The 24,695-nt window shown below is 39.6% G+C and overlaps 1 protein-coding gene across 3 annotated transcripts; it reads left to right on the plus strand.

Moving 5' to 3' along the window:
- B3GNT2 (UDP-GlcNAc:betaGal beta-1,3-N-acetylglucosaminyltransferase 2) lies at nt 1-23,163 on the plus strand. Of its 3 annotated transcripts, none has more exons than XM_074579190.1 (2): nt 1-137; nt 20,693-23,163. In XM_074579190.1, exon 2 carries the CDS (start codon nt 20,702-20,704, stop codon nt 21,893-21,895), a length of 1,194 nt encoding a protein of 397 aa, XP_074435291.1. In that variant the 5' UTR covers nt 1-137; nt 20,693-20,701; the 3' UTR covers nt 21,896-23,163. The 3 variants fall into 3 exon arrangements, with proteins under 3 accessions (XP_074435291.1, XP_074435292.1, XP_074435293.1); XM_074579191.1 differs by lacking the exon at nt 1-137 and adding an exon at nt 468-599; XM_074579192.1 differs by lacking the exon at nt 1-137 and adding an exon at nt 478-614.
- Nucleotides 23,164-24,695: the final 1,532 nt, after the last annotated feature.

Raw genomic sequence — 24,695 nt, forward strand, 5'->3', positions numbered from 1 at the left:
GGTAGGGCGGGCGGCAGGCAGGCCGGCCGGCGCCCCCGGGAGGGACCCCTAGGCGGCCCGTGGCCGGACAAAAGCATGGTGGATGTGGAGGCGGCGGCAGGAAGAACCCCGGCGGAGACCCGCGGCGGCCTGGCAAGGTACGTGCGTGGGGGGGGGGACTCGCTGCCTCCTCGGGGCGGCGGGGACAGGCGCTGCGAAAAGGCCTGAGGCGGGGCGGGCATGGGGGGGAAATAATTTTTTTTTTTTAATCTTAATTTTTCGTTCCCCTCGTTTTCGAGATCGTAGGGTTTCATCCTCGTAGCTTACTTGTGTACTGACAGCTACAGGCTGACGGTGGGGGGGTGGAACGCTCAGGGGCATATATGTTTGGGATTTGGGGGGCCTTTTTTTTTTTTTTTTTTTCCACCCTCTCGTCCCCTCCTCTCTCGCTGTGGGAGGTGGCAGGCGGTGGAAAGGGAGGGGTTAAAGCACGCGGACGCGAAATCTCTCTCCTGGCGCAGCGGCGCAACCGGCAGCCGGCACATGTTGCCACAAACTCGGCGAGAGGAAGGAGGCAGAGGCGCGATCTGCTGGCATGGATGAAACTTAGGCCAGCTCAGGCGAGTTAAATGACCGTATGTTTGTCGTCGCTTTTTTTTTTTTTTTTTTTCTTCCCCCTTCCCCCATTTAGACTCGGGGAGTTGGAGTTGATGCCGAAACCGTGATCTTTTTTCCAGATAAAATCTGAGAGGTAGGGTTGCTGCAGTGCTGGGTGCTGCTGCAGTCCTCCCCTTGACTGGAGGAGAGAGGCAGGGAGGGGGGACAGGGCTCGGGTAGTGCCCGTCGGGTTTTCGTCGGGGGTGGTGGTGAAGCTGGGAGACTCGCACAGCTCCTGGGGTCAGCTAATTATCAGGCTGAAACCGAGTAGGTTAATTATTAACATCAGCGCTGGGTTAGGATTTTGCTGTTCCCGTATAGCGCTGAGGTGGTGGCTCTAAAGTCTGGAGTTTGGTGAAACTGAACGGGGGGAAATGCTATTTTTACTAGAACTGGCCTTGAATATCTGTGCTCCTTCATGAGACGATGCTTTTTAGTCCTTTAAACTTCCTGAGACATGCTGTACGCCTCTCAGGAGGGGACTTCGGGTTACTAGCTGTGATTGTGGCCAAACTGCAGCTCACAATTCATTAGTCATCCTGCAAAAATTCATGGTGAAAGTTACTTGAGTAATCTTTTAGTCCGACCTCCCAAAATGTTTGGTGCTGTTGATTATTAAACACTAATGTTTATTTTTAACTATGCAAATTAAGAGTTTACATGGTTCAGTTGCTTTTTTTCACTTTTTTTTAAAAAATATAATTATTTTGGACACAGTGAGTTTGGGCACAGAAGAATTTAATCTTGCTGTGTAAGGATGTATGCATAAAATTACATGCTAAATATATAATCTGAAAGTTGTTGAGGAAACATGATTATAGTGTTCTCCTTTGAGGAAATTTCTGGTTAATTATTCCTCTCCTGCCTTAAAGAGAGACAGCCTCGAATTTTGTTCTCTTTTAAAGTTGCTTAAAACGGTTTCATGTTCTTGCAGTTCCGCTTTTACGTCAGATTTTCATGCCGTCACGGAGGGGTGTGTATGCGGGTGGGGGAGCAGATGACACCCCGGTGAGTGGGACAGTTGGTGCTTTGTTTAGATGGCGAACCAGGGAACTAGCTGCTGGCAATGGCTGCCTTGTCACCTTAGGGACCCAGCCAGATGCCTGTTGAAACCACCAGAGGAGTTGAATTAGCTCTGAATTATTACCGAGTGCGTGGAGGAAACAAAACGGAGAATCAGCTTTTCTCGTTCAGCAGATGTAATCTCTAATGTTTTTTCCGGGGCCGTGAACAACATGAAGAGAATAGACTCTTTAAAAAACAATATTGCATTGGAGATGAATTGAAATACAGAATGCTTGTCATGTGCTTAAAAATACAATGCCGTTGGTTAGAATCAAAATCTTTTGGCTTAAAGGAAGCCCTGATTTTACTGCTTGCTTTGAGTGTGTGAGATGTTGTGCAATACCGCTGTATGACTATAAGGAAGCCACAGACTGCATAAAGTGATCAAAAATTAGAATTTAAGTAATTTTGTCATCTGTAAAGTGGTTTTGCTTGGATTTTTGCTTGTTTCTTTTCCCCATGTACTATAAATGAGGAAGATGGAGAAGAACGAGGTACAGCAGCAAGGTAACACTGCTGAAGGGACTTGTTTTGAAGGTCATGCATTAGGTGACTGGGAGTGCTAGCTAGCTGTCCTATACCCTCTCTCATAATAGATACAGCTCACTAATCTCCCTAAAGATTGTTCCTGATGAACACAGTGTCACTGTTGGTCAAAGCTTTTTATTATTGTTGCCTGTAAGCTCCTCCTAAATTTTTTAAATACTTCTGGGTAATGAAGATGCTGCTGAGGAGATCAGTATAAAAGTGGTACTTGCTCAGAAAGGCTTTGATGAAAAATGAGAAGTGCGTAAAATGTTTTTGTATTCTATGCTGATGATTATATGCAGTTGTCTGCATGAATAAATTGCGCTGTACGTGGGGGGAAAAAAATGCAGGATTGGAAACTTCATCTTCCTGCCTACCCATCGTACTCCTTGGAGAATGAAGTCTTTAAGAGAAGCGCTCCTCCATGGTGACTTGTCAATGCGGAGAGCCTTAGCAATTGTCATTTTACTGCCACCTTGTGCAGCTATTTTTGTAGTGGGACTAGCTCTGATAATGATTTTTCCTGTTGGCTGTGTTAAACCACTTGAAGGAGAACAAATGGCGGTGATAAAAGACAGTCTATGTCAGTGCTGATCGTGTTGAGACATATGACGTAGTCATATGTCTCCTACCACAGCCAATATTGTCGTTATCACAACAATAAAGAAGCGGGGATGGCTTGTCATTGATACGTGTACTTGACTGAAATCTGTATAGCTGAATTTCTCCAAAATAACTAAAGGAGAGCAAAAAGATTGAACAATATCAATTAAAATCCTCATCCAATTTCTTTGGTCACTTGTTCTTTTTCAGCAGACGACTTCATTTTTGACAAATACATGTCAAATTGTCTTGTAAAATCTTCACTTCAGACAGCTTGTGAAACCACAAAGTTAGTTACTTGATGGGCTTTTTCTGTGTGCTGTCAGACTTGTGGGTTTTGATGGAAAGTTACTGAGTGACTGTCAGAAATGCATCGAGGGCTGGTGTTCCAGATCTCTGTATTTTACGGGATTCGGTTATGTTTCCTGCTGTAAAAATCCCATTAATTTCTTCTTTCTCCGTTGAAGCATTTGCACTTTAAATAGTAGAGCCTGGTAGGTTTCCTGTAGGTTTGTCTCACGCTTAAAGCTTCTTAAACTGTATAATTCTTAAACTTGCCAAGAACAGGCCAAAGCAGGGAGAGGGGGAAGCTATAGGCAAGAGTATACTTATTGTAGCAACAAGGTTTTAATAATCTGTTTTATTTAGTTTGATTGGTGTGTTTTTGTAGAAAGCACAGAATATAGGAAAAAGATGTATTTCATTAAAATAATGAGCCTTTTAATGTGTCTGGTTTTTGTGTTAATATTTCTGGAAGGCCGTTAGGATTGATCACCTTCCAAAAGCTTGAAACTATCTTTGTCCCTTTTATAGGCTGTTGGTTTAGTATTTTTTTTCTTAGTATTTCTATCTGTTATATTTTCTATTACTCTACAGTAGAAGTACATAAATAGTTTTGAAGCAAATAGGCATCCATTTTCTTTTCAAATTTAAACTTTTAAAATCTTTTTCAGGTATACCCATTTTAATCCCTAATGGTCGGTTGTAAAATAACGTTTTTAACCAAAGTGTTAACAATTAGTTTAGGAAGAAGGTGCCATCATTATGGTCGTGAGCGTGAGAAATCATGGGATTAGTATTTGATGTTTATAGTGCATCGTAGGTTATACTCAAATGAGTGCTTCTCATGGTTTAGAGAAGAATTTGTGTCTGTGAGTGCAGTTAACAGGGAGATTACATTAGTAATTTTTGTTATGCCATATTCTGACCTCACAAATATATATTTAGATGTTTTTATCAATTTGTTACTACTTTACAGTTGCATTGCACAATCCTTATGTGCTTAAAAACCAGCAAAAAAATAACCAAGAGAAGAGGATGATATAATGAAATACAGGCTCTTCCATCATTTTAGTTCAGAATGAAGAAGTCACTAACTGAAAGTTGGGGAATAAGTATCTCGAATCTGTGCAGGCATATTTTGTTTATTACAAAGGAAGAATTGACAGGTATTCTGGGCTTGATCTTGCACTTCTCTTGTATCTTTTTCATGAATTTCATTGTCCCTTTCAGGATTTAAAAGATGAGTAAGTAAACCTCCTCAAGTCTCCGGATCATGTAAAACCCAGTGAAAAGCCTGGGTCGTTAAAATGTCTTGTGATGAACTGTGCAAAAGAATGACTGAATTGATGTCTCATGAGAAGCAATTAGCATTTAAATAAGGAAAAGAATCCCAGTGTGTGATGGGTGTGGTGCTGAGATTTTTAGAGGGAGAATTGATGAAACAATTTCATCAGCAGTTGGTTGAGAAAGCTTTGCTGTTGGAGAGGAATACAATGGTAAGAGTTGAAAAGCGTTTAACTTGGAACTAGTTTTGTTCATCTTTGTAAACAACTTCTGAAATTTCGCAGCTGCTTCATCTTAAGCTCACAGAAGAGTTACTCTGAGAGTGAATTGACTAAATGACTTAATTTGTAAGTCAACTATCTAAATCAAATGAGCAAGAAATAATTGGGTTTTAAATTTTTTTGGGGGGGATGACTAATTTTATTATTTTTCTGTAAAAGATTAATGCTCAATGGTTTATGAACCACTGGAGGATATGCATATTTATCTGAAATTTGCAGTGGCAGTGTGGTATTGACAGTTCGTGTGCCATGCTAAGGTGTGTGTGCGTGTGGGATGCTTGGTTCCCTGCTGCAGACCCCCCCATTCCGCCTGCACTGGGTTTCCTGCTGGTAGCATCATCCTTCTGTAGGCTGGTGCAGCTTTGAGGTGCTCCTGTCGGCCCCCCCAGTCCGTTGTGGTGGCATAGCTGTTTGTGCAGCTGTTTCATGAACTGAATTGAGGAACCAAGGGGGGGGTGAGAAATAACCTTTCTGTTTATTTGTCTTCGGGGTTATACGTAATGTAATACAGTGAGCTCTGCAAATATGAGAACTCACGGACTGGGGAAGGGTGGGATTTTTGATTCAGTTGAAGGAGCAGTGCGGCTGAGTGCCACACTGTGCCCTGAACTTAGTGCTGTTTCATCTCACTTAAGCTATGATATTTTTCTTTTTCATCTGATCTTTGAATGTTAGAAAATGGTAACGGAAGGCTGTCTTTGGGATGGGGAATGTTATTGCAAACTTATTGGTGATTTCCTTTTGAATAAAAACAACTAGAAGACATGCGAAACAGCTTAAAATTTGTTACTCAAACCACTCTCAAATGTCGTGGATACTGCACTGGTGTGCAGGTAACAGGTACAGAAGAAGTTCCTGCTTGGATTTAGATGTCTCTAATCGGGTTAGGTGCTTATCTGCCATTAACAAAAATGGGAGTTAGCTGCCTAACCTGCTTAAAGATCTCTTACAAAATCCTCCTGGTACTTATATGCATCTTTAGCTGCCTAGAACTGCTAGAGAAATTGTTTCCGTTTCCTTAAACTTGATAGGCTGCAATGAGATCTGTATCTTATGCTTTACAAGTTTGAAGGAGGAAAATGAACTTCCCTACTTACAGCTCCACTGATTTTTCTGAACTTAAAATGAATTCTTTAGAAAGATTAAAAACCTTTTTTTCCTGTACTTGTTAATTACACTTGAAACCAAAACTAATTAAAGGTGAAAATCTTTTCATTATTTGCATTTTAAAATGTAGGTTTTGCTTTCTTAAACATTTATTTAGTTCAGTACTGTAAATTCAGAGGCAGATCCCATAATTCTGACCTGAATATTCACAGTATGAATTTGGTTTCAATTGACTTTTGATTGACTAACTGCATAGCACTTGCAGGGAGACATGACTTGAGATGACTGGGAAGATTATCAGCCCAGCTGTGTATCCCATTGCCCAGCCACTGACTGCGAAGACGGTGTCTCGTGGAAGTCAAATTGAAAACCAGTGTCTGTTTACTTTTAACCCAAAAGCAGAATGTCATCGCTGGCAGTAACCTCATCAGCATCCTTGCTTTTGAAACATAGTTTTTAGTAAGGTGGCTTATCTCTGACAGTCTAAGTTGGCAAGAAGACAAAGCACAGGTAAAATGTTGATGACTTGAAGTATGGTGCTTAGAGGACAGTTTCGTTAGTTTTTTGAATAGTGAATGCTCTCTATGCAGACATAAAGGTAGCTGGAATATGTTTAAGGCAGTAGTAATTACTGGTTTTAAGGTAAAGCTGGAAGAGATGCCAGGAGGAGATAAGTTGTCTTACTTGTGGAAATTATGGTTATCTGGATCTTGAATAGGTGTACTAAGTCACCTTTTTTATTTCAAATACAGCATAAAATTAAGAAATACAATAGTGCCTCTCGAGCAGGCTTTGTATTTTTAAATGTCCATTGCGAACCTGACTGATGCTTTCAACATGTTACCCATTCTTCATTACCAGAACTAGCATTGATCCACGTACTAAACATCTGGGAGGAAGGTAGTTCATTATCTGCTTTCTTAGCTTTCTGGTAATTATGAGAAGATAACACTCGGGCAGACCACGCTAGGAGTAGCAGAAATGGGTGGCTCTTGCTGGTCCAACAGCTAACCAACTGACTTGAGAAATTCAAACCTCTGGGTATGTCTTGTTGAGGTTGCCTAAAGGGTAGCTGCTTCTGGTGGACCAGTGCGGGTGCTTGTCTGGCCCTGCCTTTGGGACCTCTGTGGATGAAGGTGGGAACAAGATCAGCAGTGTCAGGCTGCAGTGGCAGTGCGCTGGTACATGGAAGCTTAAGCTGATTGAAAATGGGATCTGCTGTCATCTTAGCTTTGTAAATTTTCTGTGTCCTGCACTGTTACTGGTGTTTGTGCAGCACAGCAGCAAGGAAATCTAGTGACATGAAACAGCTGAAAACTAATTGTTGCTTTATTGCCAGATTCTTTATTCTTGTCTCTGGCTCCCTGAACTGACTTATTGGAGTCAAATTCATGCAAAGGTGGGATGGGACTGTGCATTTTATAGGGGAAGGAATAAATTACAGGAATGTGTCAACCATGACTGAAATTGTTTTAAACTGTACCCCCTGACTTGTAATCGATGTGATGAATGACAATTAGTTTTCTTCCAAGAAAGATTTCTCTGCCGCCATTCAGTTAAACCTCTTCTTTTGATTCTTTGTAACTTACTATTTGTTCAAGCTGAAGCCTTCTCAAAGGTGCCTAAAAACTGAAGCTCATAAATCAGAAGCTGGCAGCTCTGGGTTATTTCTAACAAATTGCACAATGTCATAATTCTAAAGCTCGAACTGACCTTAGAATAATACATGATTTTTTTTTTTTTTGTAAACTGGATTGGGAAAAGCAGGTCACTTTCACTACCATGGGCCCTCAAATACTGAGGTATTTAATATTAGTTTTTATAGCAAGTGGAGCTCTTATCCTTGGTTGTCAGTATGAAATATCAATTACTAAAAAAAACCCCAACAACCAAAACCAACACCCCAAACCCTTTTTACTCTTAAAAGAATCAAAACTTTTTTGATCACAAGTTATTTTGCACGTTGTGTGTGGCGTACACGTGGAGCTCTGTTGCTTTTTTATCCCTGTAGAAAATCAAGGCCAAACTCAAGTAGTTTATACCAGTAGAAAAATTGGAATATACATGAAACCTGGGATTAAGTTTACAGAACACTTTTAATAATGACCGGAGGGCTTTTCTTCCATGTACCTTGGTCTTCTGTAGGAATGCTTGAAACAATTCAAATATGAACTGAACATTCAGCCAATCCAAGGATTTAATTTTAACAGGTAAAAAAAATATTTAGGCCTAACTTGCATTGAACCCAATAGGTACACAATATTTAATTATCTTCTTAATTAAACCCAGACCTTTTGTGAGAGACACCTATAATAACTTAAAATATAAACAGGGTTGGGATGATCTGAGGTTTTACTGGTAGATGACTTTCTAATTAAAAACGGATGAAAAAGTAGATCGCTCTCTAGTTGAAGGTTTTGTGACTGTAGCAGTTTGATTCAGGGTTGGAAGCGCTCAGTTTGAGATAGCAGAGACCTGGTGGTATCTCTTCCATCTGTAAGCATTCTGCCAGGCAGGAGTTTCACATAAACTGTTTTTAATGAGGTTAAAAATAAGGTTTTATTGTCTGAGTTACTTTGTAAAGATAACTTGATACAAACTTTGTTGGTGTTGCTGCAATATTTCTAAGCAGCAATATGTACTCAACAAAACTTTTATCTCATAGATGTTATTTTAAATAGCATACCTTAAAAGGTGATGATCTGGTAACTTCTCTTTCCTCCTGGAGGAGCTATACAGAGCGGAAGTACCTGGAACTAGTCAAAATGGTGTTGGGAAACATAGCAGTAGTATAACTTACTCTTAAGATTTTGGGATTCTGATGTTCAGAACTTACCATTCAGCAGTAAATGAAAGGACTATTCAGTCTTAATACCACAGTTGGAAGCTGACGTCAGTGGTCTCAGCACAGCAGTCAAGCAGGCTATTAGGGGTAGGGAGTTTTGGATTCTCATTATGCTTTTATAAATGTTAACGTAGCAGGGATTTCCCCACCTTTTTGTAGCAGCTTCTGACAAGTTAACTCCTTGAGTTTCATCTTAACATAACTACTTTGAGTAATGCCTTTAAACGTGCATTATCTGGTTACTTTGAGAAGCAGGACTCTGCAGAGAATAAACCTGCTGACATTAGGTAGTAGTAGTCTGAGAAACTTAAATGTTTGTAATGCTTGCAGATTCCTTCAGATAGCTGTAGGGTCTGTCTGCATTGTAACTAGAGGAGTTGGCTTCAATGATAAACTGATTGCCTACTTACAAGTTTGTAGGATGGTGGTGGTGTCTAGTGAAGACTGATTCTTAATTCATGTGATTTGAAGGTCTTGGTGAGACCCGATGATGGAGTGTGGTCAAATCTGGCTTATGCTGTAGAGGAACGTTGTTGGAACGTGTTCTCTCTACTTGGTTGTGGTTGGCTTGGATAATGTTTGAGAGGCTGTAAGTGGAGTCTTGCATTGTTCTTTCAGAACTGTATCTCGTGTGGGGTGCACGATAGCTTTATTGTCTTTGTGACTTCATTCTATAGTAATTGCACAGTTTTTTGGGAAACATCAGACTAGAATGCTTGGAAGTTGCCCTATGGATCATAGGAAAAAAATGAGATGGTATAGCTAACATAATAAAGCCATTTGTCTGTATTTACGTGGTGCCAGATGACAGTCACTGTCAGCCTGTGTGGAGGAAAAATATTTACCTGTCCTGTAGTTAAAATAGTAACTTCTATTCTGTAAGCCAGCAGTGGTTCACAAAACTGGGCTGTGAGTTATAGTTCTAGATTGTTTTTTAGAGAAAATGCCATGTATTTTATGTACCACTGCACTTCAAATTCTGTAAAGCATGAAGTTATGTTCTCTTTCATATCTAAGATTCGTCTGTTTTGTAATAACCTTCATGAGATGTTTTTTGTAGAATCAATCATAGAATTATAGAATACTAGCTTGGAAGGGAGTTTTTATTATGAAGTAGTAAATGCAACAGTGATGTTAATTTCCACCGTATGTGCTCTTTGAGACTGTTCCTTAAGTGCTGCATTCAATCCACCATAGGAAACACAATTCAGATAGGCTTCTTGGAAAGTCACCTTCATAATATTGTAGCTGCAATAAGAAAGAATGAGAAGGGAGCTGTTCAGGTATGGACTGTTGCTTTAGTGCTTGATAAAGGCAGTCAAAGTTTAGAAATACATGCTTTCATTTTTGCTGTAGTTTTTCCTTGGCTGATAGCAGAAGTTTGGGTTGTTGAAAATAGTTTCTGGGCCTTGTTTTGATGACTAAAACAATGGGCCCTGTAAGTGCTACATTACAACATTATAAATCTTTTTTATTATTATTCAAGCCAGTTAAATTACCACTGGATTGAATAGTAAATGTTCATTAGATCAGTTTGTCTTACTTAAGTGTATTAACCACTAAAGAAAAAAATAATTAGAGTTTCTGTAAGATACTGGAATAAGTGTCACGTGGAGTGAGACATTTTCTGTGTGGGGACGCTGCAACAGTTTTCCGTATGTATGTAAGTTTTTAAGTTTTGTATGTAAGTTTCTTATGTAAGTTTTCTTTTCCTTTTTTTAACACCATTTCAGTTGGAAAATAGGGTTTTTCACCTGTCTGTCTGCAGACATATGTTTATTCAGCATATTTTTAGAAGCTGGGTCTAATTCTTATCCCTGTGACCGCAAATGCAATGTGCCAAATGAATTGAGAATGAACGGTGCATTTATTTCCTGAAGTCTGTAGGTAGCTCCAGTATTGCTGCTGCTGCAGAAGTTTCTGTTGTAATTGGAGGGGGGCAATTTAGAACTTTCTGAGAACTATCAGTGAAACTGAGAGGTGTTATTTCAAAGCAAGAACAAGAGCGCATTTGAAAACCTTTCATAGGAATAGGGCTACAAATGGGCTATCAGAAATGGAGGGACAGTGGAGAGCTTTATCACTATGCCTAGGGTAGCTCCAATGCTTTGGGGATTCTTTTCTTTCATGTAAGAGGCTTCAGTCCTTCTGTACCAGTTTCAGACTTGAAAAGATAGTGTGCCAGTTGAATTTGTAACCTGTAAGATAACCCAGTGGTAGAGCTGATGAAGGCCCAAGTTTATTATCGTAGCTACTGTAAAGCTACTTTGTGAAGCAGCTGAGTGCACAGATGAGGGTTAGGGGGAGTGGAAAATGGGGAGTAACAAGGAAGTGGTACATTTAAGGCAAAGGGTCAATGGAGCAGATGACCACAAAAATGCTTGTTTCATTGGAAAGCTGGCAACACTCTAACAATCCTCCTTCACACTAGTGATTTCAGATTGATTTTTATGAGGATTTTACTAGTTGTTTGCATCAGTCCATCTTGGAAAAGAGAGGGGAAGAATCCGTCTGGAAAGGAGTTATGGCATGGATAGAATAAGCAAAGTAATTTTCAAGTGTAACACAAAACTGATTAAACTGCCCATGATTCTATGCAGTGTATGCTTTGTTCCCTTGAAGTGTAGAGCATGGTCTGTGAGTAACTGGGTTAGGTAAGTGTAGTATTAAGAACACTGAGGCTTCAGGTCCAGTTAATCTTTTCACCAGACGGCCAAAATAAGTGTTGATTAGTGATAATTGCAGTAGTAAAATTTGTGGATGCTGGAAACTGAATTGAGAAGATCCAACTTCATATGGGTCACAAGACAATGATGACTTTCCTCAAAAATTATACAATCCAGCTTGCGTCTTATACCAAGCCCCATTGATACAGAACTCTAAAAATTTAGTCTCCACAAATTCATATTTGTGAGCTTTAAGTACTAAATGCTCTTTTTTGTTGTTGCCGTATCAAAAATGTACTAATAGAAGTGTGTGTGTAGGAAAACAAGGTTAGTCAGAAGTGCAAAATAGTTCCAGAAATGAAATGACTATGGCTTCTTGTGATAAAGAAGGAACAGAGGACAGATGAAGGTTTGTTATATAGCTTGTATGGCAAATGTTACATATAGAAAACAACTGCAGGTTTTCTTGTGTTGTATTTTTCCAAGGGTTCCCCTCTTGTGTGGTAAGAGAAAAGCAAGTTATTCCAAGTTCTTGTTGTGTGAAAAATTGAGGAATTCATCACCAGTGGAATTCATAAAAGTTGAAAATATAAACGGGCTCAAAGAAGGATTAGACAAAGTGATATTAGGTTCAATAACAGTAATTAAACATGGTTTAAATGCAATTCCTGGCCCTCTAATACCTTACTGCAGAAGATCAGGCAAGTATTACTAGGGAAATGCCTCACTGTACTGTTGGGTTTTTTGAGTGTGGGGTTTTTTTGGTGGTTTGGGTTGGTTTTGTTTTTTCTTTTTGCTTTCAGGTTTTGGTAGGGTTTTTTTGAGCAAAATGTGCTGAAGATAATTAGTGGGACACAAAATGTGAAGTTAAATTGGCTTTTATTCACACTCTTTATAGTTCTTTATGCCTTGGGCTGTGTTTTAGGAAAATACAAGCACATCCTTCCCCTGTTTTACTATTTACTTGGATCTTGAAATCCCATGCCCAAGTTGCACTGGTATCTTTTGGTATTAAAATATTGTAAGAGTAGAATTTCTCCCAAAACTAAATAGTATGCTGAAAGATGGCTCAAAGCAGGTATATGCAATTAATTAAAACTAATGTTAAAATAAACATTAACTGCTCTGAATTTCATTGCACTTTTTGATGGTTTGTGTAGTGTGGTGTTGTCTTGGAAACTTTCCTCCAGCTGGAACATTGTTTCAAACTGTGGTGTTTGAAGAACACAGAAAACATTGACTCTTACTCAGTGCTGATCACTGTGACCTGCTTCTGCAGCAGCAGAATACTGATATCTGTTGACTATTTGCCAGTTCTTAAGATGTTCTTAATTACTATTGTGTAAAAGTGGACTTGTGTAAAGTTCTGAGGGGAAAAAGAGAGACGATTGTGTGTGTTAAAAAAATAAATAGAGTGTTGAAATTCTTTAAAGCTGGAAATAGCACAGGCTTTTTGTAACAGCCTGTGGCTTTTAACATCTTCACGTTCCAAAACTGTGGTGTTGGCCAATCCAGGAGTCTCTTTTGACTCACTGAACAGAACTGAGGTATTAGAAGAACTGATGCATCTCACTGGAGGTTAGGAGGACTGCATATGGCTTGTGATGTGTTTAATAATAATAATTAAAAAAAAAAATTATCTTCAGAACTGTAGCATCACTATTGCTAGCACTACCAGAAGTTGTGCTGCTATAAGGGATATCAGGCTTCAAAATGAAGTTACGTGGTGAGATCCAAGTCAGCTGCAGCCCCAGTTGTAGGTAGTCTCTGCAAAGAGAAAGGTGGTGGTAACTGTTAGTATACCTGAATTACAGCTTTGTTTTGTTAAATTCCTGATAGTTTAGTCCTGAACCAGTAGAGCGGTAGGTGTAATACCTGCAGGTAATAAGGATTATTTTACCTCATGTCAGCCCCAGTGAGTAAATGGACTTTTAATGCTTGGGTTTGGCAGTCAAATAATGTAGACAGGTTACTCAGCCCACTTAGAAAATACAGCGTAGCTCCTGTCCTCAGTAGAAGATAGAAGTATTTGCAGTTAAAGGTCATGGCTTCTGTCAGACTTGAAGGAGGTGGAAAAGTTACGTGTTTTGTCTTGCATCTGCACTATCTTTTCAAAGACTGGTGTTAAATGACTCTTTGCACCAGGGTATATTATTTTCATTGCTGCAGTGCTGGATAGCCTCTTGTTAGAGGGTGGAAGGGATTATGGATCCAGAACGAAGGCTCAGTTCCTGGTGTGTTGTCATTCCTGCTGAAGAGGGGAGATCTGTCTACTCCCCTCCTCTTTGCTGCGTGCTTTCACTGTAGCTGCTGTGGTGCTTATCTGGTGTGCATCTCTGGTCATTGTTAGTTTTCTGCTGGGTTAGTGATGTGAACTGATTTATGGACAGGCCTGGCAGAGCATGAGAGCCAGTGCGAGGAGGGATTGGGCCTGCGTTCTTGGAGTCAGAAAGGGAGGAGAAAGAGGAGAAAAGGAGGGGTCAGGCGATTAGATCAGTTCAGCTGCTTGTGGATCCACAGCCTGGAGCTGCTGCAAGAGGCAAGGGTTGAGGCAGGTAGTCTGGTTAAATGCATTGTTTTTCTTTCATTCTGGGGTTGCATGAGCATGCCTGGGTTCAGTTTAGTGCCTTGATTTGGTACTGTGGCTGCATCTGCTGGGGAGCACTTTGCTGGCGCAGGAATGCTTGTGTGGGTATATGCAGTGTGGGAAGGAACACCACCTGAGGTAGTCCGCATTGTGTTATCTGATCTCCCCTTCCCAGGGGAATTGTTAATTGTCAGTGCTGAATATTCAAGCTGTTTTAAGGTAGTTCTGCTTTGGGTGGTTTGTTTAGCTGCAAATCTGTATGATATGCTGCTGCTGAGACTGCTCACCGGTAGTCACAACTTACTGTTATTGAGCTTTCATGTTGAGACTTGAGATTAATAAATGTAATTCATAAGTTAAAAGCACAAAGGAAGAATGTTTTAGTAGCACTGGTCTTGGAGTAAAGAAATTGGTCTTTGGTACATCTAGAAACACCATTTGAACTCATTTTTAAATAGAACTATAACCTTGAAAATGGCTGTTGCCTCACCTGTCTTTTGCTCACTGAAACTTTCCTTCTTAATGTAATAAACAGGAATAGTGTGTTTTCTTCATCTTGCTGGAAGAATTTGCGGGTATATCCATGCTGTGCAGTGGAATGCAGCATGGGTCACTGGGCTACCACAGGCTGCCTTGCCTTTTGAATGCAAGCTAACACCCTTGCACTGTTAAGGGTTGTGCTGTGTGAACCTGCTTGCTGACTTGAAACTGCTTTTAAGGATCCTTGCTGAGTAGTGTTGTGTTGCATCATGCCCAGTGGTGGCGTTAATAAAATTTGCCCCTTTATTTGAAAGGGAAATGATGGAGCCCTCCTGCAATAACAAGTAATACCTTTTAAGGTGTCAGGTTTTAAGTAGTCACCAGCAATCTTACCTGATTGCATAATTCTATCATGGGCTTCAGTACCTAAGAGCAAGGAAGATGACTTTTCTGTCAATATTAAGACATGTGAGGTAAGAGTTGCTTTCCCTTTTGTAGCTCCTTCTGAAGGCTATTTCTTCAATTTCATGATGTATGTATACTCTTAGTGCATTGCAGGGGGGAGCTTGGAATGGATGTTCACGTCTCTACAGAGACTAAGACAGTGTATAGAGCGCTGCAGAAGAAGCTTCAATGTACAACAATTGGACATCTTAGTAAGAGGCTCCACTGGTTAGGAACTTAAACTAAACACCAATAAAAATCAACAAGTGTGATCAATATTTGGTGTATGAATGTATGGTTCTTCAATACTTATATTGCTAAATAGAAACCTAGAATAAAGGAAAGTTGTACTCATTTAGGAAAGTGGCATTCCTAAAGTTGTCTTTTGGTATTTCAGTTAATGTGTGAGCAAGCAGTTAATCCTCTGGTATTTTAAACACTCAGTGAGTGCTTTGTTGAATATAAGCAAAAGGAAATAAGACACAAACTTGGTCTGGCTTCTCAGGAAAGAGGGGTTTTTGTTGCTTCATTGGTAAAATTGGTAGGACTGACTGTCAAAATTTATCCATTTGCCACTTGCTTTCATGCTTATCCATGCCCTTTATGTTTTGATGACCTTTCCAAAAGAGCACCTGCTGTTCTACCTTGAAGGTTTTTACTATCTATGGTAACATCTGCAACTCAAATGAAGTAGCACCTTGCTTAAAAACTGTAGGAAAGAGAAACTACTTTATAGCTCTGGGCAATGGCCAGCATCTGCCAAAATCTGGATCTTGAAACAAGTTCCAAGTGTTCAGAATTCCTGCTTGGATTGATTATAGGCTGCACTCACTGCAAATCTAGGTGTGTTTGTTTTGACATCTTGCTGTAGAGGACTAGTTAGTGCACCATCTGAATCTGAACCATGTTTCATTGTCTCTGTCCTAGACAGGATTGCTTTTTCTGAACTTCTAAATATACTTTGCTTTTTTAGCCACTTCTTTGCAACATCTGCCTTTCTCTTGCATCAGTTAAAGGTGTAAGCTTATTTATGTGCATAGAAATGTCTTAGTAACATCAGTTTAAAAAAAACACCAAACACAAACCAACACAAAGTTAAAGCTGTCATCGTGTTTCACATACTAACTTTGTGAAGTCATTACAGAAAATCTAGTGCTGTAACAGGGACAATCAGAATTCTTCTGCAGATCCTAACTCCAGCATGAGAAGTTCAAACTAATGAATCACATGTGCCCTTAGTTAAGTGCTGGTACACTTAGATGTTCTTGGTTTTGACCTTGAGATTGGCCTCCTCCAGAGGTAACTCCTGTCCTTTGTCAGGGAGTATTGTGGCCCCTGTTTGTGTAAATTCTTGCCTCCAGAAAAGAGCGTCTCTTCTATAATTAATTCCTGGAGCTGGATGGAGTGTGCATACTCTGTGTTCAAGAAACATTTGGACAATACCTTTGGATATATGGTTTAACTTTTATGTTGCCCTGTGTGGAGTCAAGAGTTGGGCTGGATCCTTATAGGTCCCTTACAGCTCAGGAGAGTGATTCTGTGATTCTCACTTTACACCAACTCTTCTAGACTTTTGAATAGGTTCCTTGCAGGCATTTGCAATACATTCACTCTTGAGATAAAGCATAAAATAATACTGTTTAAAAACAGTCTGTGAAAAGTTTCTCGCCATTTTGCATTAATGTTATTTGGACTTACATCTTTTGGGGCGTTTGAAATCTTTTCTGGTAGCTCATGGCTTCTTTGTAATGCCTGTTTTCTTCTTCTGTTGCGGTTTATGCTGTTTTATTGATTGCTGTCTGGTCCCACAGTGAAGCTGTTTTTCTTCCCAGGTTCTGCTGGCTTGACTTTTCCATCCATCTCTTGATCCCAGTGCAGCTTTTGTGGCTCCATAAATCTGTTCCCTTCTGTCAATATCTTCATTTTGACTGCAGTAAACTGTAAGATTGGAGTGGAGCTGAAGAGGACAACTCCTCCCTCTTTCCCCCCCTTCCTGCAGAATCAACCTTTCCAAATACTGGATCTGTAGCAAAACCTTGGTTTATCCAGAGTATAGTTAATTTTAACCCCCCCCCCTTTTTTTTCCTAGACACATGGATGTTTTCGAAAGGCTTTGAACAAATAGATTTTATGTATGTAGTGATACTGATGCATAACTCTGCGCAGCTGGAAGTTGCATAAGCAGAAATGTGGTGATTCGTACAAACTTGGAACTGATTGCTAAAATGGTTTTCCTATCAGGGTAGCTGAGAAGTTGAAAGCAGGCATTGAAAAACTGTTTGTCAGATCACCTTTGAGCGTAGGTAACTCTCTTCACCTTACCCGCTGAAGTTAGAATACTAATTCTTGCAAGATTTTCTGTTCCTGAGGTTCTATGGTCTACTGATTTGCTTTACTAATATACAGTGTTTACCTTGCATTCTGCTTTTCTTGATAGCTAGCTATGTGTTTTCTTTTTTAACACCTGAAGCAGCAGGAATTGTTCAAATAGAGTATGGCTTTGTACTGCTCATCTCAGTTCTTCAACAAAACTCGTATAAAAATGCATCAGATAGATTTAAGTATGAACAAGATCCCTTTAGTTTGTTTTTGGCTTCCCTAACAGACTGTCCATTCTCAGCAGTCAAAGGAAGCAGCTGGAATTTTTTGTAATATTAATGCTGATAGAAGAAGCTATTACAGGAATACGAGAAAGTTCTTGTGATCTGTCCAGATAGCTGTCGCTAAGCTGCAAGTAGGAAATGGGCGCTGTCTTGTGCTCCATGATGCTGCTCTTTAGCAAGGTGCCCAGCACATATCTTCATCGTGCTGGCACTTGGGTCAATCACTGCAGTGTCAGAAAAGCAGATGAATAAATTAGATTTGCCTTGAGACATCGACTCTGTGGGTTTACTTAAAAAAACAAACAAAAACCAAAAAGCCCCAAACTCCTCCTAGCAACATTACAAATGCAACACACACCACCATTGTGATGAGGGTTGTAATACTGTGTTTTGTGATAAATTCAGTTCACTTGATGTGAAATTGCCAAACTGGCATCCTCTTATTAATTCCTGTCTTCAAGTGTAATGGTTAAAGCTAATACATGTTAATTGGAAAGCGGAGGATTTTATTTCAATGTATAGAAACAAACAGCCTTATTGAAGTCGAGTTGTTTTCTATTTGCTTTGAGTTCAGGAACCTCGATTTAATGCTATGAGTGTTTAATACAGCCTGTCTTTGTCTAGTTTAGAAAAAGGATACTTTTTTTTTAACAAAGCAGGTTTTATCCCTTTTTCACTTGTAGCCCTTAGTTTTGGTTTGATATTCTTAATGAGTTATATTCTTAAAGAATTAATTAAAAATACATGTAGGTAGCTTTTGATTACAGAAGAGAAGAATTCTTTAATGCAAAATTGCTGGGGGGGTGTTAGTGTCTTATAAAACTCTTAACTGTATTGATAATGACTGTGACTTGTTACCTACCTTTTCTCAGAAATATTGATTTTTATCCCCAGTATTGGATAGTTTCTTAAAAAGAAGGCTGAGAATTATACTAGAAGTATTTATATGTGGGATTGGTAGCATTTACCGTGCTTTATGTGATGAAACCACTGTCATCTTGCCAGACTGGTACTTTTTCTGATGAAAAGCTCTACCAAGTCTAACAGCAAATGGAGATTTTCTTCTGTGTAGGGTCCCAGTTTCCTTTGCTGCAGGTGATTGCAAGGCTACAAGTGAAAAACAGGAAGATTAAGGAAGATCTTGTAATTACAGAATTTGAGTGCATACCCTGGAGATTTGAAGAATTTTGTTAAGTGATTGAAATAAGGTCTTTGCAAATGGTCTCTCACATTCAGAACAATCTCAGGTCAAGCATGCAGGTGACTTACAGAGGTGCTGAATGCTCACCCTAGTAGCCGAAGGCTGTGAACAGATGAACTGTATGGTGCTACATGTCTTGGAAAATCAGACTCTGGCTGAGCTCTGCACAATCCTGTGTGAGTTAGCTATTACTAGAGGGGAGCTTCTCACACCCTTGTCTCAGGAGTCCTGGAATCATCAGTCAAATATCGCATCATGTGTTGGTTCTAGTGAGAAGTGCTATAGATGACAGGCCAGATAAGCAGTGGTGTGCATGCTGAACTGCACGGAATAGTACAAAACATGGGACAGCTGCTTCTCCAGTATTTTTGTGTGTACTGAAAGGGAAGTGGAGAAAAAGAGTATATAATGATCTGTTTTTAGTGGAAGCTGCTGTGGCAGTTGAAGGAGGAAGATAAAGTTTCTTTGAACTCTGCGTGGCCAGCCACTACTTCTGTTTCAACTGTTCAGCTTAAATGATGGCACTGACCACAAGTATGTCTTTGTCTTTGAGGTATAGGAACAAACAGCTTTAAAATTAGAATAGCAAACTTCATAGCTGGCTGAGAACAGGACGTTAAATAAAGTAGATCTGGCTGAGCATATACAAATACATTTACCTACTGCTTTCTTACTAAGTTTTGTGTTTAACTTGCTGAGGAGTAAAAGAAAGTTAGACTGGTCAAACCAGAAGAAACCAAGGGTCAGTCTGGCTCAGGTGTCTGGTGATGGCTGGAAATAAAATGAAAAGAGCAGCAAGTACAAGGTGTACAAGTGTGCCTTCCTGAAGGCCGTTGCTCTGTGACTTCAGGATCTCCGTGTCTGAGGCAGTGTTTACAGCTGAGCTTAACAGCCATTACGAATCCTTTATTTTATTAAGATTTTTCTGGTCTTCCAATAATCATTTGTACTCCTGGCAACTGAAAGCATCATCGACAGTGTGTTCTGTATCTTGTCTTAAATGTAGTCTTACTAACTTTCTTACTCATTCTGAATTATTTTCCAGTCTGACTCTCCGCTTTAGAATGGCTTGTTAAATTTTGTGTAGCTTGTACACTGATATCCCCCATGGCTAGTAAACAGTTTGATAAGCACTGCTTTAGAGGATCACACTGTTTTCATCTTGCTCTCTGTACTGTGCACCTTTCATTCTGACAGCTGCGGAAGAAAGAGGGATTGGTCCATTTTCTCTCTCAGTAAAAATTGGAGATGGGTCACAGAATAACCTTTGCTACAACAAAGAGAGTTAGACTTACTATTCCTGGTCTTACATATATGGGAAACCTCTCCTTTTTTGATTTCTCTTCATTTGCTTTTTCTTTCCTAGGAATAATTACACTTGCACTTTCTGCTGCCATTCATTTTCTTTTCTAGTTGGAGGGAAAAAAAAAAGAAAATTCACGTTCTCTTCTGTCTGCAGAGATGTGAATACCAGCAATGCAGCTGGCCAGCTTTGTCAGCCTCTCTCTCCCAAGGAACAACCCAGTGAAATGGACAGAAACGAATTGTATGCTTTAAAATCCAGCTCCGCTTATTATGTAGTTGGAAGGTATAAGAGTGCAAGTATAAAAGCTTGAAACTTAACTTAAAAATAACTGACCTTATCATCTGGCAATTTATTCTATACCCTTAAGCTCACCTTACTAGCAGAAAAAAAAAGTTTCTTTGCCTGTCTTTGCCAAGCTGAGGGCTCAGATTCTAATTATTACAGTCAAGTGTTTCAAGGAGACTTAAATGAGGAGCAAAACTGCTGGCTAATTTAGGCGCACTGTGAAATGCTATGTAAAATTCCGAAGTAGCAAATGGAAATTTTACATTCTTGCTAGCTTCTTGTTTGCTGATGAAACCCCAAACCCCTGCTAGCTGTAGGTGCGCATGTATTAGAGGTAGATTAGGTTTTGCGCTTTTTTGGGTGTAGGTAACGTCTATATTTAGGCTACTAACTTGCACATTCTTCATCTGAAAGTAGTTTGCATTTTTATGAGATCAAGAACTTGATAGGAAGAAGGCTAAAAATCTGACATTTTTTATCTCTTTCCAGATATGAGAAATGAGTGTTGGACGCAGAAGATTAAAGCTGCTGGGAATTCTGATGATGGTAAACATTTTTATTTATGTGATTGTGGAAGTCTCAAAAAGTGGCAGCCAAGAGAAGAATGCAAAAGGCCGTGTTATTATACCACGCAGCAAATTCTGGAGAAAATATACTCCTCACAAAGCTTATTGGAACAAACAGCAACAGAAGCTTGAACTGCTGTACAACCCTATTCTGACCTTGCTTTCCAATATGACTGTGGAAGAGAACTTGATTTTGAACGAGAGCATTCTCAGTTCCTGTGACCCTGACCCACGGGTACCTTCAGAGGTTAGTGACTTTGCAAACTTGCCAGACAGATTCAAAGACTTCCTACTTTATTTGAGATGCAGAAATTATTCACTATTAATGGATCAACCAAACAAGTGCAAACATAAACCTTTTCTGCTGCTGGCTATTAAGTCACTTACACCCCATTTTGATAGAAGGCAAGCAATTAGGGAATCCTGGGGCAAAGAAATAGAATCGGGGGATATGACAGTCAAAAGGGTCTTCTTACTTGGACTGACTCCACCGGAGGATCATTTTCCTAATCTTTCACACATGATAAAATTCGAGAGTGAAACCTACCAAGACATTCTCCTCTGGAACTACAGAGACACTTTCTTCAATTTAACTCTGAAAGAGGTGCTGTTTCTTAAGTGGGTCAGCAGCAGTTGTGCAGATGTCCAGTTTATCTTTAAGGGTGATGATGATGTTTTTGTGAATACCCATCAGATCCTGGATTACTTGAAGAGCTTATCAAAGGACAAAGCCAAAGACTTATTTATAGGTGATGTCATCAAAGATGCTGGACCTCATAGAGAAAAAAAATTGAAGTACTACATCCCAGAAAGTGTTTATGAGGGTTCATATCCTCCATATGCAGGAGGTGGTGGGTTTCTGTACTCCGGTGATCTGGCATTAAGACTGAATAATGCATCTGACCAGGTACTCCTTTACCCTATTGATGATGTTTATACTGGAATGTGCCTTCAGAAGCTTGGGCTTGCTCCGGAAAAACACAAAGGCTTCAAAACATTTGATATCGAAGAGAAATACAGAAATAACATATGCTCCTACACAAACTTAATGTTAGTACATAGTAGAAAACCTCAAGAAATGATTAAGATTTGGACACGCTTGCAAGATCCACACTTAAATTGTTAAAGTAACGCGCATAAGTGTCTTAAGTCCAAATAACTTTCCAAGTTTGGGTCTGACTTTCTTGGTGGAGCATTGAAGCTCTGTTTAATAGTTTAATTTTCTCTGGAAACTTTTTCCTGTGCTTTTGAAAATGAGAATAATACTAAAATTTGAGGGGATGGCTTGAAGACTTGGTCCTGACTTTTCCACTGTTCTGGTGGTCGTTATGTTTCAATATTTGTCTTAATTTACAAAGGACTTCAAGGATGTAACTAGCTGTCAGTGACTGGTTTAGCTGTATTGGAAAAAGGGATTGCCTACTACAATGCATCTTTCATTAATTGTGATGGTGGAAGATAGTTTTTCCTTGAGTGGTGTTTGTGTGGGGGTGTGTGGAAACCACTGTAAATTGAAAATTCACAAATTGGAGGAATGTAGTTTTACTTCAAGTATGAAACACTCTTAAGACTTTAACTATTGGGATTTTTCTTTAATTTATAGTTTTCAGTCTTTTTGCACCCCAGAACAGTGTATTCTCCTCATGATTTTTTTGTGCAAAGCGTGCCTGTGTCTGAAGGATTTACCCTTTTAATAGATGATGGTTTTTTGGTTAAAAAAACCCCAAAACAATACAATATAATACTGTTGGAAACACCCTATAAAAGAGCTAAATATATAAGGAAAGGAAGAACAGATTTTTGTTTGGGGCTGGGCAGTAGGTACAGTTGGCTCTGAGCCCTCAGGCTTATGTGAGGTAAAGCTGACTTGTTGCTCACGTTATTTATGTGAAAAGCTACTCTGATCAGTCCTTGTTTTCTGTTTTGGCACTAAATGTGATCAGGTAGCTTGATTTGATAGAGATAACTGAAATTGCACATTGCTTACGAGAGCATGGTTTTTGGATCTCCTATAAAGCAGTAGCAAATCTAGAATTGCGCAGATCCTAAGAGTTTCGAATTTTGAAACAAACTTTGAAGTTGCATGATGTCTCATGTAGAGTTAAACATGTTCTCAAAACTTGGATTTTCTTCTGTATTTCCACATCTTGCTTATAAGAGTTATTCTAAATAGTGGTTGCTTCCTTTGTATATGTAGAAGTGCCTGTCTATTTATTGTTCAGATTGAAGACCAAAACATTTTCTTAAATATATTTTGTGTAACATTTTATTTGTATAGTGTTGTCACTCAGATATTTAAATAGAGCATGATATTTTAAATCTGTGAGATGTGTAACATGTTAAATAAAGCTAATTGTTATTTTTGAATTTGAAAAATAAAATGTGATTTAAATATTTTTTGTAATGCTTTATTTGGGACAATGTTAACTTACAGAGCAGTTGCATTCTACTGTGTGGCATTCAGTAACAACCCGTTTCAGAATTTCAGAAGCAAAAGGCTTTATCTGGTAACTTTAACGCTTATGTAGCAGACTATCAAGAAAGCGTTGCCACAATTGCGCATGGATTTGTTAGGTGCTGTAATGGACGACTCTGGCAAAAGCAAGGGAACACTAAGTGCCTTAGGAAAAACAGTATGTACAGAAATAATTGCCTCTACAATAACACTGCTTACACAATTGGAAGGAGCCAAGGAATGGATTGAATGGCTGGCACTTTAGTTTTTGTTTGAAATAACTTGGCAGCTACAACTTGTCTGGCTTCTTCACCTGCTTTCTTTTTCCTTCCTTTACCTTGAAGAACAGATGTGGTGCTTTTTTTTTTTTTGTTTGGGGAGAGGTGAGGTGGTCTGGTCTTCCACCTTTGTGTTCTGTAGCTGTTCACGTTGACCCCGGGATGGATAGATTAAAGACAGACTGTGCTCTGGTACTGTGCCGTGAGGTTTGGCCCCAGTGCCTTGTCACTCCTCATGAGAAATCACACCTTTCTTAAAGAGCTACAGGTTTTACTGTACATGTGTTACTTCCTACTCTGTTGTTCCTAGCCATGCTAAGCACCTTGTTTCTTTCTACATATTAGTGGGATTTTTGCCAAGAGTTTGGGTCATGTGAAAGAAAAGAAGTTATGATGGGGAATGCAAGTAGAGATGTGATGTTAAGAGTCTTCATGAACTAGAGAGAGGGGGAGAGGAAAAGTCCTGTGGGCGAGCAGAGACATTAGGCAGAGATACCTAGGAGTAGCGCTGAGCCTGTATAAATGTAGTGAAAAGATCCAGGGAACGATCAAAAACAAATAAGAGCAGGTTGCAGAAACAAAGCGACAGGAAAAGAGCCCAAGAATTAAATCTTATGAGTAAGATGGGGTGGAGTGCACATGTGATACTAACCTGTTAGTGAAATGGGTGGGATTGGTGGAGTACCAGCATTAATTATTTACTTGATACCTTTCCTGTAACCATGAGATTAAAACCAGGCCTCTTGTGTGGGGCACAACTGAGAATAAGGAAAAACAGGCTGAGTGGTGCTTGCCGAGGAGACATGCTGCGAGAAAGCAGCTACCTGCCTTCTGAAGTGACTAGAGAAGAGAAAGGGGAGAGGGGAAAAGGCTGAGCAGGTGGCACCAGTGGGCTAAATGGGTAAAAGGTTCTGGAGAAGAAATTGGACAGACTGGTTTTGTTTACTTGAGGTGTGGAGAAGCACCAGTGGCTGTGCTGTCCGATTGAGCCTCCGGTCCACTCCCATGGGGAAAGAATTGCCTCGACAGAGAATTGGGAGTGTGTGGAGTAAAGAGTAAGTGAAATAAATGGAAACAGAGATAGGGAAACAGAATGCAACCAAAAGAAACCATGTGTCATGGGAACGGGATTTGGGGACAGTTGGGAACGGAGGATGTAAAGTCTTTAAAGAGGAAATATAGTATTAAGTTGT

This window comes from Larus michahellis, chromosome 3 (genome assembly GCF_964199755.1).
Source record: "Larus michahellis chromosome 3, bLarMic1.1, whole genome shotgun sequence".
NCBI classification, from domain to species: Eukaryota; Metazoa; Chordata; class Aves; order Charadriiformes; family Laridae; genus Larus; species Larus michahellis.

What these genes read in the sequence shown, in the direction of transcription:
- B3GNT2 (XM_074579190.1), top strand. Translation starts at nt 20,702, where the DNA reads ATGAGTGTTGGACGCAGAAGATTAAAGCTGCTGGGAATTCTGATGATG.